Source organism: Acomys minous (genome assembly GCF_964271855.1).
Source record: "Acomys minous genome assembly, chromosome: 2".
Lineage (NCBI taxonomy): Eukaryota > Metazoa > Chordata > Mammalia > Rodentia > Muridae > Acomys > Acomys minous.
Genome location: NC_140484.1, coordinates 84,525,941 through 84,540,988, shown reverse-complemented (window position 1 = coordinate 84,540,988; position 15,048 = coordinate 84,525,941). Strand labels below are relative to the sequence as shown.

Below are 15,048 nucleotides of genomic sequence, written 5' to 3'. Positions count from 1 at the left end.
GCTCCGCGAACCGAGAGGGCGTGGCCTCCCTAGGAAGGAGGCGGGGCCGGCTCAAGGGGGTGGATACTGTGAGTTTAATTATAAAGAATGACCTGATACAAAAGCCATTTCACTCAGCAAAATCGTGTTGGGCGTGGGGGGCGGGGCGGATCTCCGCTGTCATCCACTTCTAGGTCACACCCATCCCTGCGATCCTGCAGGACCAGCCCAACTCTTTTCTCGTCCCCTCCCGCCCCCTTGGAAGACAGTTCTAGGGCTTTTATTTCAGGTGGTTTCCCCCCCTTTTGATTTGTGTGTGTTCTAGTTTTTTTTTTAATTTTTATTTTGCTTTGTATATTGTTTTCTTTTGCTATTGTTTGTCTTTTTGCTTGGTCTCTCCTCTCCACCCCGCTCCCCCATTCAGCCCCTCCCCCTTCCCTCTTCCCATTCCTCCCCCCCCCCACCCCCTACGCCCTTCCTAACCCCGCGGCACCCGTCCGGAATTGACAAGCCCTTGATAGACAGGTGCCGCGCAGGCCCCCGGCGGACGGGGGGCATCCGACCAGGGGGAGGGGGCGGGTAGGGGCACAGCGCCACCTCCTCTCCAGTCCTCGCCACCCTCCCCCCTCCCGCAACCCTCCCACAAGGTTCCCTGCATTTCCCTGACATGGTGAGGGGAGGGGGCTAGCCCTCCCCTCATGGACGGAGCGCCCCCGGGGGGCCTGGGGGCAGCTTTAGGGAATAGGGGTGGGGAGGGGAGCTCCCTTCTTTGGCAGCTGAACATGGGGGGGAGGGACCTGAGGGCGATGCCCTCCCCCCTTTTATCCACAGCAGGGGAGGGGGCTACCTAGGGGAGGAGAGGTGGCTTTAAATTCCCAAGCCCCAGAAGCAGGGAGTGGGGAACGTGCGGGGGGGAGGGGACGCGGGGGGGGGGGGAGAAGCCATGCCGGAAGAACGGGAGTGAGAGGCGGTAATCCAGGGGCGAAGGGGGGGGGTAATCCGGGAGAGAAGAAGGGGTTGGGGGAGGAATGGGATCTTCGTGCAAAATGAACCAGACAGACGGACGAGAATGACAGGACTGATTGACAGCCTAGTGAGCAGGGAGCCAGCGTGCATGCGCAGGGTCTCCTCTCCCTAGGAACAGCAGGAGGAGGTGAGCAAAGACCTATGCAGGAAAAGAGAGGAGAGGACTGGCTAAGGGTGCACACTCGCCAGAGTGAGGCCAGTATGCAAACTAAAAAAAGAGGTCAGGGTCTGCTAGGGCGACTGAGGAAAGTCACCTAGAAAGAACAAAACAGCGCAGCAAGCACATTCCATACCTGAGCACCATTTTAAAAAAGGTTGGGGGGGGGCAGGGGAGGACAAGTGTGTGAGAAAAAGTGTGCAAGAGGGCACTGGAAAACAAGGATAAAGGTGAACAGAAGAAGCCCGGTGTGGTGGCACACACCTTTAATCCCAGTACATGGGAGGCAGAGGCAAGTGGATCTCTGAGTTCAAGGCCAGGGTCTACAGAGGGCTTTCCAGAATAGCCTGGGCTACACAGAGAAATCATTATTTAGGGAAGGGGGAAAAAAAGGTGAGAAGTGTGAAGAAGGTGGATGGGGATAGGGAAAGAAAGGCTTAAACATTTGGGAGAGAGCTCAGGGCTATGGGTGTACCAGGGGCGTGTTAAGTGTCAGAGAAAATGGAGAGGGCAGGACACAGGAGTGCCATCATGAGAGGGAGAGTAAGGGCTTAGGGGTGCCAGGACAGGAAAATGTCCCCAGGTATGAGAATGGAGGTAAGTGTGTTCAGAGTGTGCAAGGACAGAGCAGACCAGGGACTACAGGAGTATGCTTAGGTGTGTGAGCAGGAGAGGGAAGGAAAGTCCCATGTGTGTCTGCAGCATGGGTCCAGGGTGACTAAAGAAATAAAAGGTGCAATCCTCCCCCCCAGAAGCAAATATGCAGAGAGCGAGCTACCAAAGGCTTGAGGAAAAAACGTATGCAGCGAGTTGAGGCGGCTGAGAGGGTCTTGCAGGCCGGAGGTGTGCAAGACAGCTAGGGGGCAAGCTTGTGCAAAAATTGCAGCCAGGGAGGGGAACAGGCGTGCAAGAGGCAGGAGGTGGGACAGCTGAGTATGCCAAGGAGAGGGGGAAGGCTGAGGGGCCAGGAGAGAGATGGATAGGGTTTTAGAGGGGCTCAAGTGATGGAATCCGAGGGGCCGTCTTCCCAGGCGCCCCCTGGGCTGACCCTCTATGGCTCTGTCTGTTCCCCTCCCCCGAGTCGACCTTTCCCTCCTCAGTTACCCCCCCCCGTATCATTTTTCTACCCCGCCCCCTCCCCACTCGCAGTCTAGTGTCAGCTGCCCACCTCTTGTGAGGTGCCATTGTCTGGCCTGCATCCAGTCCACTTGGGGACCTCAGTCAGGCCTGGGGAGATAGGGCAGGGCACAGTTTTAGCAGAGTCCCTGGACCCCTGAGGGGAGGCTGGGGGGGAAAGAATGATGGTCAGAGGGGTCAGAGGTCAAGAGGTCAGCGGGCTCAAGGGTCCTATGGACGGGCTGGTCCGTCCAGGCCAGCCATCACCTCTCCAGGAAAAATTTGAGAGCCCGGTCAATGTTCATACGGTGGCCCACCCTGGTCACGCCCAGGTCCACATAGTCCTCCTTGGTCAAGGCGGGCAGGTGGGAGCCATCAATCTCGTGGTCCAGGAACTGGGCTCGGTGCTCTGATAAACCCAGCCATTCCAGCCAATCGGCGACGTCAAACTTGGTCCAGAACCCCAGAGGCTTGGCTCCAAAGGGTTTGTCCGGGGGCAGCGAGAGCAGGCGAGTGGGTGATAGGGAGCGAGAGGCCCCCGACAAGGCTCCTCCAAGACCCCCAGACATCCCGGGGTGTGGTGGCACAAAGACGGGAGCGAAGGGGTCAGCCGAACCTCCTGCCCCTCCCGTCGGGGAGCTACGGATGTCGAAGAGGCCCGGGTAGAGGGGTCCAGAAGGCAGGATGGGCAAAGAAGAAGGCCTGGGCGCTGGGCTGACCTTGTGATCCGAGGCAGGCAGCAGCGAGGGGCTGGGTGCCCGGCGGAGCAGAGGAGGCCGCATTTCAAATTCCACGCCCTGCAGGTGTCTGGTGGAAGCTGAGGCGGATGAGGCTGAAGGGGATGTAGCTCCTTGGGCTGCAGGTGTTGAAGAGGAGACCCCAGATCCGGTAGGGAGTGGTGGCAGAGGGGGCTTAGGCCAGTTCTGGAAGATGCTGCTGCTGGGTTTGGAGAGGAGAGAGGCCTGGGAGTCTTCGGAGAGCCTGGAATGTGACAAGGGGTTGGGGGTCGGGGGCCAGGGGGAGGGAGAAAGGTTTGGAGGGGGGAAGTGTGGAGGGCAAGGGTGAAAAAGAGGCGGAAGTCATGATTCAGAGGGAGAGACACAAGGGTGGGGGAGGGCGGAGAGATAGAGAAGATGCGGTTGGCGGCAAGGGAGGGTCAGATGAATGTCAGGAGAGAAGTGAAGGGAAAGAAATAGGACAGGGAGAGAGGGTGACAGCCAAGAGAGATGGAAGAAAAAGAACCATTAAGTGATAGCAATAACACCCGCCACCACTTGCTGCTGCTCATGTGTGTCAGGCATTGTTCTAAAGGCTTTCTGAATCACATCTCAATTTAATCCCCCACAACAGCCCTGGTGGATGGTTGGTTACTATTAGGGTCAAGAGCACAGAGAGCTTAAGAAACTTGCCTAAGGACACACAGCCAGGGAGTGGCAGAGCCCATTTAGAAGACACCAAAGTCTGAGCTCTTAACCACTACTCTATACTGCCTTTTTTTTTTTTTTTTTTGGTTTTGTTTTGTTTATGGTCAGTTATAGCAGAGTGGAAGACAGGGAGACAGAAACAAAACAACAACAACAAACAACAACAACAAAAAGAGGGTGGGTATTCAAGGGGGGAGAGAGATGGAAGGGGATGGGGACAGAGAACAGAGAGAGAAAGGTGAAGAGAGGGAAATGAAAGAGAGAAGAAACAAGGGGAGAAAAAGGTTCCCCTCATCCCTTGAGTTCCCTTCAGCACGGCCACACCACAGGGCCTTTGAAATGGCTGTCCCCACTGGGTCGCTCCCCACACAGCCTGGTGACCTTATCTGAGACGACTGTAACCAGGCAAGTCTTGGTTGTTTGGTGAAGGTATCTGTAATTATTGTGCCTGCTGTCTACCTGGAGGGTCTGCTCAGTGGTAGAGCCCCTGCCTAGAATCTGTGTGTGTGTGTGTGTGTGTGTGTGTGTGTGTGTGTGTGTGTGTGTTGGCAGGGGTAGGGGGAACGGATGGACTGGGTGTGTGTGGCTCAGTGGTAGAGCCCCTGGCTAGGATCCCCCAGTGAGGGGGTAGGGATGTAATACGCTTAGGAGCAAGATGGGTGCTGGGTCCGTCTTGGACTGTCTACTACGGCCCCTCCCCTTATCCAGAAGGGTACAGTACTGCTAAGCATCAAGTCCATGCATATAACCACTAAAGGCCGCATCCACCCGTGAAGGACGAGTGGGTTGTTTCCTATCTCCAAGGCCTGCTAAGTCGAGAGGGAACAGAATCACAGCGCACTCTGTATGCAGAAGAGGCAGTTTGAAACTCCCCTCGTTGCATCGGAATAAAAGAAAGAACTGCTCGCCCCTCCCTCCCAGGGAGCCCCTCCCTCCCAGAGAGCCTGGGCATGACTTCAGACAGCACCACTAAGAATTGCTTGGGGATCCTCAGCATGTACCCATCTCTTCCCATCTACTGCGAGCTAGGCTCTCCAAAGTTGCCCTGCTCTCTCCTCCATCTTGCCCACAGCATCGAGACAAGTGAAGTTCTGCCCCATTCCTTTCAAGTTGGCACTGTGCCTCCCTCCGTCTATGGGGAAGTGTCGTCAGCCTGGTGCAAAGTGTCAGCAAAGTGACACACAGACACCCCCAGTTAGGGCAAATTTGCTGCTGCTGTTAGTATTTTGTAGCTAGGCTTGGTGGTATGGGTCTGCCATTCCAGTCACGGAGGAGGATGAGGCAGGAGGATTAAAAGTCTAAACCCAACTTGAGCTACAGAGATCAAGGCCAACCAAAGCAACTTAGTTAGGCCCTGACTCGAAATATAAGAAGGCTGGGGGTGTGGCTCAGTGGTTGAGCTTCTACCCATGACTCTACACTAGGAGGGGTCTGGGGTGTGATTCTGTGGTAGAGCCTCTGGGTAGACTTCCTCCTCAGTGAGAGTCTGGGCCCTGGCTCAGTAGCTGAGCACTTGCTTAGAGTGCCTGAAGCCTTAGGTTTGACCCTCAAGATCACCAAAAAAATAAATACATGTAGCCATTCATCTTGGCTTATGGTGACCATGGAGTGGAAAGTGTGTCTCTTAGAGGTCCGATTCCTGCAGGATAACCCAGTTTTCTGTAACTTCGAGGCTCTACGGGGGACCGTGGGCTCCAGCACCTTCCTTAGCCACCCGCCAGCCACCAGCAACAGGCCTTTGCTCACCTCTGCCGCTGCAGGGAGGAGGTCCTTTCTGGGATGTAACTGGCTCCTCCGTGGTGGCTGTCTGTGCTGCCCCCGCTTCCTCCCCGAGCCCAAGGCAGAGCTCCTCCCGCGGCAGAGGACCCACCAAACTGCTGGAGCTTGGAGCTGAGTTCGCTGATGATGCTGGCTTTGACCGTGGCCAAGGCAGAGGCCTGAGGCTGGGACAGGGGCCCTGGCAAGGGTGGTGGTGGTGGTCCCGGGCCCTCCTCCCACGGTAGCAGCTTCCGAGGCAGGGACGAGGCAGTGGGCAAAGGTACAGGCGGGACTTCTGGCTCAACCGCCACGGGTACCCCTGCCACACCTGCCGTTGAGGATCCAGAACAAGCACTCAAGGCCAGCAGCCCATCCGTTCCAGCTCCGGTCACAGAGACGGTGGGGCTGGTGGGGGTGACAGGATCTCGGAGTCCCCCACTGGGACCTGGTCTCAAATTTCCACTACTCCCAAGTGCCCTGCCCCGGAGCTTAGAGGGAGTCATGAGCTGTGGGGGATATGGTGGGCCAGGAGTCCCACTGCCCCCGAAAGCCTGGCCATCCAGGTAGGCAACGTAGGTGTCCAGGAGCTCAGTCCCGCTGGCCACCCCGGCCCCGCCCCCAGCCACGCCCCCTGTGTTGCCTCCTCCTTCGGCTGACAAGCTGCTGAGTGTGGACGCGCTGCTGATGGTCTCCAGCGGGTGATCGCTGCTGCTCCGACTGTCCACTTCCTCAATTCCAGAATCCGTGCCAGGTGGAGGGTCAGGGCCTGGCTGCGGGGCTGGGGGAGCTGGGGCTGCTGGGGCCGGCGGGCCTGGAGCAGGAGGATCCCCTGGAGCCGCGGGAGCCCCCTGGGTCAGCGTGGCCACTTCGCTATCGTAAGAGGTCAGGCTGGATGCTGTGGAATCCAGGGTGGGAGGGGCTGCGGCTACAGCCGGGGGTGGGGCTGCAGGTAGAGGTGTAGCTGGGGTAGGAGGGTCAGGCAGCGGGTGGGGAGGCCCGGGTGTGAGAGGCGACTCTGGCTTTTCGAAGCTATTGGAAAACTCCAGAGGTGGAGGCAGCGGCTCGGCAAACAGGAACTCGCCGTCGTCCACATCCACCGAAGGGGCTGGCGGTGGCAGGACCAGTAGCGGAAGGCCGTTCTCCTCGCTGCCTCGCGGGGAGGTGGGAGAAGCTGGCAAGACCCTGCGAGGGCTGGGCGGTGGGACCCCAGGCCCATCTTCAGTGGAAGAGCCCCTCGTGCCTGCTGGGGGAGGCCGGGCCTGGCAATTCTCTAGAAACCGCACGTGCAGCGGCAGCCGCTCGGGCTCCTCGGGAGCTGCAGTGCGCCAGGCCTTGCTCACCCCAGGATGGGGAGTTGGGGGCTCCGGCCCCAGCTGCAGTAGGAGCGGCCCGACCCCGGGAGCCGTCGGAGGCAGACGGTGCAGTAGGGAGCGGCGAGCTGCCGGCGGACTGGCGGGAAGGGCCTTCTCTTGGCTACCTAGGCCTGCCCGGTACCCCAGCTCCCGGCGTGCGGGGTCCCCCCAGAGGCGCAACACTGGCTCGTGACGCGCATGTGGCGAATGGGGCGAGTGATGGTGGAGGGTGGGCGGTGGGGCGTCGTAGCGTGGTGATGGAGGTCTCGGAGGCGGCTGAGGGGCGCCCCCACCCTCCGAGGACTCCTTCAAGGCCCGCTCCCGGGCGGCCAAGGCCAGCCCCAGCGGAGAGGCCGGATCCAAGGCTTTGCCGGTCAGCGGGTGCACCAGGGGCCGCGGGGGAAGGAAGCTGGTGAAAGCGCTGCTGCTCCCGCTGCCCCCGTAGGCTCGGCTGCCCCCTGCGTAGGCCCCGTAGCCCCCGCTGCTGCCCCCGGACTCCAGCCGGAGGTAGGGCTCTGCGGAGAACATGCCTTCATCAATGGATTTGGAATGGCGCAGCCGGGGACCCGGGGGTGCCCCCGGGCCCAGCCCGCTGTCGCCTCCATCCTCATCTCCCGCATCGGTGGACAGGAACAGCGTGGATCGTCGGCGAGCTTCGTTCTGCCAGCCTCCCTCCCTCCGCGCCGCGCCCACCAGGGCTGCTCCAAACTGGCTGGTGAAATCCAGGGTGGCCGGGCCGCTGGGCGACGCGGGGGTCGGCACGGGCGACGGGGACGGTGGCACCGGGGACGTGGCAGGTGCAGGGCTAGGCGAGGATCCGCCGCCGCTCGCACCGTCGGCCTGGGTCGGGGGTTCAGCCTCTGTGCTGCTCCCCTGGCTGCTGCGGCCACTGCTACTGGTGGATGGGGCTTTTATGATGATGGTAGGGATGGGGATGGAATTTTTCTCCGACGGCCCGGCCGGAGGTGGTTCAGGCCGAGGCAACGCTGGGGATGTTGGGGAGGACGCCGGAGGTAGGCTGCCCTTCTGGGGCTCGCCTTCCACTTTGGTCTGTTTGACCAGGGGGCCCTTGCGACCGCGGCCCGAGCGGGCTGGCACATACATAGCCGCACTGGCTGCCCTCGGGGGCAGCTGGAAGTAGCGCAGGGCGGGAGCCTGAGTGGGACCGCTGCTGCCTCCGCTGCTACTGTGGTGGGAAGGTGATGGGGCCCCCGAGGTCGGGCTGGGTCCTCCGCCTCGCCAGCCTCGAAGGCTGGGCTGGGGTCCCAGGGCCAATCGAGGTGGGGGATCGTCAGGGGAACCGCCTGTCTCCATCTCTGGTGGGTGAGGGGGGTGTGCATGGTGATGGTGGGGCTGGGGAGGTGGGGCGTGATGGTGGTGGTGATGAGGTGGATGGTGGTGTGCAGGGGGTAGGGCTCCACTGTGGTATAGACTCTTCTCTCGTCCCCCACGGGTATCAGGAGGAGATGGCCCATCGAAAGATGAAGGGGAGGAGGCGGGGAGGGGACCCCCAGAACCGGGATTGAAGGGGCCTCCCCGAGGGGAGGGAGTGAGGCGGCCGGAAGAGGAAGGGGCCGGAGGTGTGCTATAGGGTGGCTCTGGTGGGGATGTAGTGGGTGGTGGGGGTATGTCCTCTGAACCGGGAACTGACAGACTGCGGCTGAATTTCATGGCTGGGGGTGCTAGGTAAGGTCTGTCATCTTCTGCAGCCCCTGTTGAGACACGCAAGACCAAGGGAGCAGTTAGGGACTGGCCCAGCTCCTTCTACAGGCGAGCTGTGCGATGCACAAAGAGCAATCAGCAGGGACGCAAGGGAAAAAGCTCAATGCAACGGCATTTCATCCTCCAGCCACGAGGGAGCGCCATTTCCTAATAGTTCAAAGGTCTGCGCACATGCTACCGGTCTCTTGGGGTAAGATTAAAGCATGCTTGTGAAGAAGAGGCTATTATTTTACACACAGACGCGCAGGAAAACTGCTGGCTTCTCCCTCAACAAGCATCTACCCTCTACTTACTACCCGTCTGCTACCAACGCTCCTTCCTCCGGACACCAAAGACCCCATGAAGATTCCGAAGCTCAGAGACCACCCACCGAGTCACACAGCAGGAAAGAAGCAAAGCTGGGATTCATCCAAACCCGTCCTATTCTACCTAGGGCGCTACAACACATTTCCAAGCCTAGACAGTCTTCTCTCGTGGTCACGGCCCACATCCCTTTCTGGAAGACATACCGATAGATTTCTGCCGGAGCATAAGGCCAGGTCCAGGAGGCAGGAAGGAAGGTCGGTCATAACTTGGCTGGGAGCGGTGGTGGGGATCAAAGCTCGACTTGGGGGGGGGGGGACACGGGGGAGGGGGCAGCAGTTAGAGGGAGAGAGAAGAGAGCAGAGAAAGATCAGTCCGAGTTCTCCTCACCCCGAAGGTTCCTTTCTCCCCTGAGTCCTTGCATGGCAGAAACATGGCATGGAGAAGCTAGAAAGCAATTCCTGGGAGAATATTCTCTGGGGTGGCAGTCAGGAGAAAGAAAATACAAGCAAGCAGGTGAGCTGTCCCACTAAATTAGGCACCACCTGCAGGCAAGGCCTGTACCAGGTCACAGTGACACTCTTCTGGCCAGTTCTGGCTTTCTGTTGCTTCCTCTCTCGTTCACTCCTTTTTGGTCTCTTTTCCAGACTTGGCAGAATCTTTCAAAAAAGAAATCAGGGCTGGCAAGATTGCTCGGTGAGCACAGTGCTTTGCCACACACACACAAGCCTTAGGACCTCAGTTCTGGTTCCCAGCAGCAGTAGCCCATGTCAGACTTAAAGATCTGAGTTTTTAAAATTGGCTTATTAATTTTTATATACATTGATTTTTTTTTGCCTGCACATATATCTGTGTGAGGGTGTCAGGTCCCCTGGAACTGGAGTTATAAACAGTTGTGAGTTACCATGTGGGTGCTGGAATAGAGCTTGAGTCCTCTGGAAGAGCTGCCAGTGCTCTTAACTGCTGAGCCACCTCTCCAGCCCCTAAAGAGCTGATCTTAAAGATGTTTTTATTTGTGTCTGTATGTGTGCACACCTGTGTGTGCACGATGCCTCAGCTCATGGAGGCCAGAAGAGGGCACCAGAGCTGGAGTTGTAGATGTTGGGCTGGACTATGTGGGCTTGGGATCTGACACTACAACCCCCTTAACCACTGAGCCGTCTTTGCAGCCCCGATTTCAACTTATTAAAGAAAGCATTTGTCTATCTGAGCATCTGTCCATTCATCATTTCTACCTGTCCGTTGTCATCCTCCCGCCCGTCCATCTTCCATCTCCGTCCTTCTGTCTGACACCCATTATCTCATCTGTCCACTATTCTGTTCATCATCTATCTTCCTCTGCCATTCATCTGTCCATCATTCCATCTGTCCATCATTTCTTCTGTCTGTCTGACTTTCCAACCATCTATCATACTCATTTGTGTTTAAATCCAGTGTGATGGTGACTCCATACAGGACCAGAAATGTGGCGCAGTCCGTCCTCCTGGAGAGTTCTAGAGGCACTCAAGGCTTTCCTGGGTCTAAGTGCCCCCTCACTGCACTGGCCTACCTGGGTTAGCTTTGTCCATTCCCGTGTTGGTCTGATTCATTCCACTAATAAGGACTATTCCAGAAGGCATGGATGTCCAGGCCACAAGGAAATTAGAAAACAGAACATGGACTCCAGTGTGGTGACTTACACCTGTCATCCCAGAACTGGAGAGGCTGAGGCAGGAGGATTACCATGAGTTCCAGACTAGCCTGGTCTACAAGTGAGTTCCAGGAAGTGTCAGCTACAGCATGAGGCCCTGTCTCAAAAAACAAAACAAAACAAAACAAAACAAACCACCCCCCAAAAACAAACCATAGCTCAACCCTAGAAAGACAGATTTCCTGTGGAGGGTGCTGTTTCCACAGGTCCATGAGGAACCCAGGAACAGTTTAAGTGTCCGTTATCCCATTAGGCCAGGAAAGAGTACCAGAGTGGGGGGGGGGGGAAACAGTCCCCTCACAGGAATCAGACTGATGGGGGAGGGGTCATGGTGATGGGGGAAGGGTCATGATGATGGGGGAGGGGTCATGATGATGGGGGAGGGGTCAGGTTGACGGGGGGGGGGGGTCAGAGCAGAAATAGTGCGGGGGGGGGGGAGAGTTGTGTTAAGGTGCTTGGAGCTGAATGAGGAACCCTGAGGTAATAAGAGCAGTGACACAGAAGGCTCCTGGGGAGCAGAGCAGGTTCTGAAGGGAGCCTGGCCTGGGAGGACACTATTTGCAGACCAAGGGAAAACACTCTGACTTGGAAAAGCTCAGGTCAAAACAACAACAACCCCCAGGTGAGGGGCTGGGAAGATGGCTGAGAATCCGAGCCTGGCTGCCCTGTGCCTGTAATACCAGCTTTGGGTGCAGGAGTGGCGGGAGGGGCAGGGGTGGGTCCCTAGAGCTTGACAGACAGCCATTTGAGGCAGAATTGTGAGCGTCCTGTTCAGTGAGACTGCCTTCACAGAGCATGATGGAGGAAGACACTTCTCCTGCTCTAGTTTTGGACTGTGGCACACTTGCATGCCCCACAGCCACACGTGGTACACAGCACACCTCTCATAAACCACACGTGGCACACACTGTATACCCCCCCACCATACACACTACATCTACACCGTACACCACATCCCGCACACCACACACCACACACACACACACCCCACACACACACACCACACACACACCACACACACCACACACTCACACCACACACACACCACACACACACCACACACACACACCACACACACCACACACACACACCACACACACCACACACACCACACACACACACCACACACACCACACACACACACCACACACACCACACACACACACACCACACACACACTACACACACCACACACACACCATACACACACACACACACACCACACACACACACCACACACACACACACACAACACACACACACCACACACACACCACACACACACACACACACACACCACACACACACACCACACACACACACAACACACACACACCACACACACACACACCACACACACAACACACACACACACACACACACCACACACACACCACACACACACACACCACACACACACACCACACACACCACATACACACACACACCACACACACCACACACACACCACACACCATCTCACACCTCACACCATGCACACAACAAATACCACACACACACCATGCACCACACACACTCACACACATGCCATACTCAGCACACCATGCACATACATACCACACCCCCACACCATGCACACAAACACTATAAACACACCGTACACGCATACCATAAATATACCACACGTTATATACATAGGCCACACACACACCATACATCACGTGCCCATACCCCATACACACACCCAATATACACCCATAAACACACACACACACACACACACACACACACACACACACACACACCACATGCAGACAAACACACTTAAAAATAAATATTAAAAAAAACCCACCCCCACCTGCTTGGGCTAGTTACCCAGTGGGGCCAGTCTTAGGAGACTTCCGTTTTGATTGTCTATGCATTTGCCAAGAGACTCGCACTCAATTCCCTGATGCCCCATTTGTCTTCTGTAAAATTGAAGTGATCTCTTCCACTCCGGGGAAACTTGTTGGAAAAGGCTATGATGGAAAGGTAGATTTGGGGGTCCATGTAAGAAAGAACTTTCTAGAAGTCTGTCCATCTATGGAATAACTGCAGCAGGAGGTTGTGAGCTCCTGTCTTTAAGTTTGTCCAAACACCTGCCAGATGATTAGCCAGAAAGAGGCAGAAGTATCACAACTTGAGAGCTGAGGCTGAGAAATGGCTCAGTTGTGCTTGTATGGCGCACTAGGACCTGAGTTCAATCCCCAGACCCCCACAGGAAAAGCCTAGTGTGGTGGTACGTGCATGGGGTAACAGCACTGGGGCGTGGAGACAGGAGCATCTCCGAGGGTGGCTGACATGTCAGTCTAGCCTAACTGGTGACCACCACTGAAAGAGACCCTGTTTTTGAGAGACTTCAACAGACAAGGTGGGCGGCACCTGAGGACCAACACAAAGGCTGCCCCCTGGGTTCTACACGCACACGCACGGAGATGTGCATGTTCATTCACACACACATGAGCGCATACAAGTAAGAGATGGGCTGGGCTGTCGGATGACAGTTTGGGGACCCATGCAGGTCAGAAGTGGATGTGACGCATCAGATTTCAGGGAGAGTGCTGGACTGAGATCAGAGGGCGGGTGGCGGAGGGAGACTGCTGTTTGTTGAGAGCCCCATGCGACATGAGCTGACCTTACTTGACCCTCCCGAGTGCTGCCAGACTTCAACCAACTTTACAGAGCAGGAAACAAATGCTGAGGATGAGGTAGCACAGTTCAAAGCCACATAGGGAGAGGCATCAGGATTCGAACACTCGGGCCAGCTGCAAGCCCTGTGTGTCCCTCCGATTCCTTTCCCTGCCTGCCTCCACTTCTCCGTCCTTTCTCCCTTCCTTCCTCTCTACCCTATAATCTCTCTCTTCCTGCCTCCTCCTCCCTTCCCTCCATTCTTTGCTCCTTTCTTTCTCTTTCTCTCCCTTTTTCTGCCTTCTCCCTTTCTTTCTACTCTTTCCTCCTCCCCTCTTTTTTCTTTCTTTCATTGGTGCTGCAGATTGAACGCCCGCCGCCGGGCCTTCGCCCTCAGCTCTCATCGAATAAAAAACGTATTCTTACTTTAAACTTGTGTGTCAGGATGGCACGGAAGATAACCCTCCCTATCACCTGCAGATGGTCCAGACATCTTGGGAAGGCAAAGATGGGCAAGAAAGGAGGGCTGCAGCCTGCAGGGCACTCTGCTAGCCAGAGCAGTGGCCTCTGGACAGGAAATTCCAGGACTCTGGCTGCAAAACCTGCTCCCCTGCCTCTGTGTAAACAAAGTGTAGGCTCTCTGGAGCTGGGGGTCTAACCTGTGGCTGGGGGGTGTGGTTCTGAGGGAATAAAGGGCACAGGTGTCTTCACACCATCCAATAGAAAACCCAGCCCATTCTCCCTTAAAGCTAGCAGCGAGCTCTGCTAGTCTCAGAGAGATGGGTGCATCCCCCACAGAAACCACGGAGATTTCCCTACCCCATCTCAGCGAATCATCTCTACAAATAGTGTTTCTGCTGCTGCTGCGGACTTCGTAGCTACAGCTCTACCTCCCCGTGTAACACGCTGGCCCAAAGGCGCTGGTATTGTCTGTAGCAACAACTCTGTTCTACCTTTTAGTTTTCTGAGACAGGGTCTCACTCTGTAGCCTAGGTTGGTCCTTAAAACTCATGGCAATCCTCCTGCCTCAGTCTCTGGAGTGCTTGGATTATAGGGGTGAGTCATCACGTCTGATTTCAAAATTCATTTACCACATTATTTTGAATGTTGGGGATGTAGCACTTACATCATTTACATAACACCTGCCAGTGAGGGGCTGGGGGTGTGGCTCAGTAGAGAGTCACTGCCTAGAATCCCACAAGGGGATCAGGGATATAGATGATCATAGAGCGTCTGCCTAGAACAGTATTTCTCAACCTTCCTGATGCTGTAACTCCTTAATACAATTCCTCACATCGTGATGACTCCCAACCATAAAATTATTTTCATTGCTAATTCACTGCTGTAATTTTGCTAATGTTATGAATTTTTATGTAAATATCTGATATGCAGGAGAGCTGATATGCGATCCTTGTGAGAAGGGTTGTGACCCACATGTTGAGAACCACTGGCCTAACATCAGCTCAGTGAGGGAGGGGCAGGAGGCATGGCCCAGTGGTAGAACCCCTGTTTAGATCCCCTAAGTGAGGGGCTGGAGAGATGACTCAGTGGTAAAAATGCATGAGACCCTAGGTTCAGTCCCCCACAAGAAAGCTATTTGGGGTCAATGTTTTAGTGTGACTGGCGTTCATTACCTCACAGGTTGCCTTTACAAGCATTGCTCTGTACTTGATCTAAGAGAAAAGGCTGAGATGAAGTAACCATTCAGCGAAGCCCACACCAATCTGCCAAGCGGATAGATCCTGGGCTCCCCAGAAGCCAAGAACGAGCCTTAGAGGACCAGGCTGTGGGTATGGCCTGAGGGCAGAGCCTTAGCAGGCAGAGGGCAGAGCTAAGGGAGATGCCAGGCAGCTGATTACCTCAGGAGGTGACAGCTGGAGAGCAGAGTAGCAC

The 15,048-nt window shown here is 56.2% G+C and overlaps 1 protein-coding gene across 5 annotated transcripts in view; it reads right to left on the bottom strand.

Moving 5' to 3' along the window:
- Positions 1-51: 51 nt before the first annotated feature.
- The window catches only part of SHANK1 (SH3 and multiple ankyrin repeat domains 1), a 51,545-nt gene continuing 36,548 nt past the window's right edge, over positions 52-15,048 (bottom strand). For 4 of the 5 annotated variants that reach the window (XM_084772135.1, XM_084772136.1, XM_084772138.1 and 1 more), the window contains 3 exons: positions 9,044-9,140; positions 5,449-8,524; positions 52-3,259 (listed from right to left, as the gene is read on the bottom strand). In XM_084772135.1, coding sequence (XP_084628261.1) covers positions 2,542-3,259; positions 5,449-8,524; positions 9,044-9,140 — 3,891 coding nt within the window. In that variant the 3' untranslated portion in view covers positions 52-2,541. Of the gene's footprint in view, positions 3,260-3,687; positions 3,769-5,448; positions 8,525-9,043; positions 9,141-15,048 lie in introns of all 5 variants that reach the window. The other variant, XM_084772139.1, reaches the window with a different exon arrangement.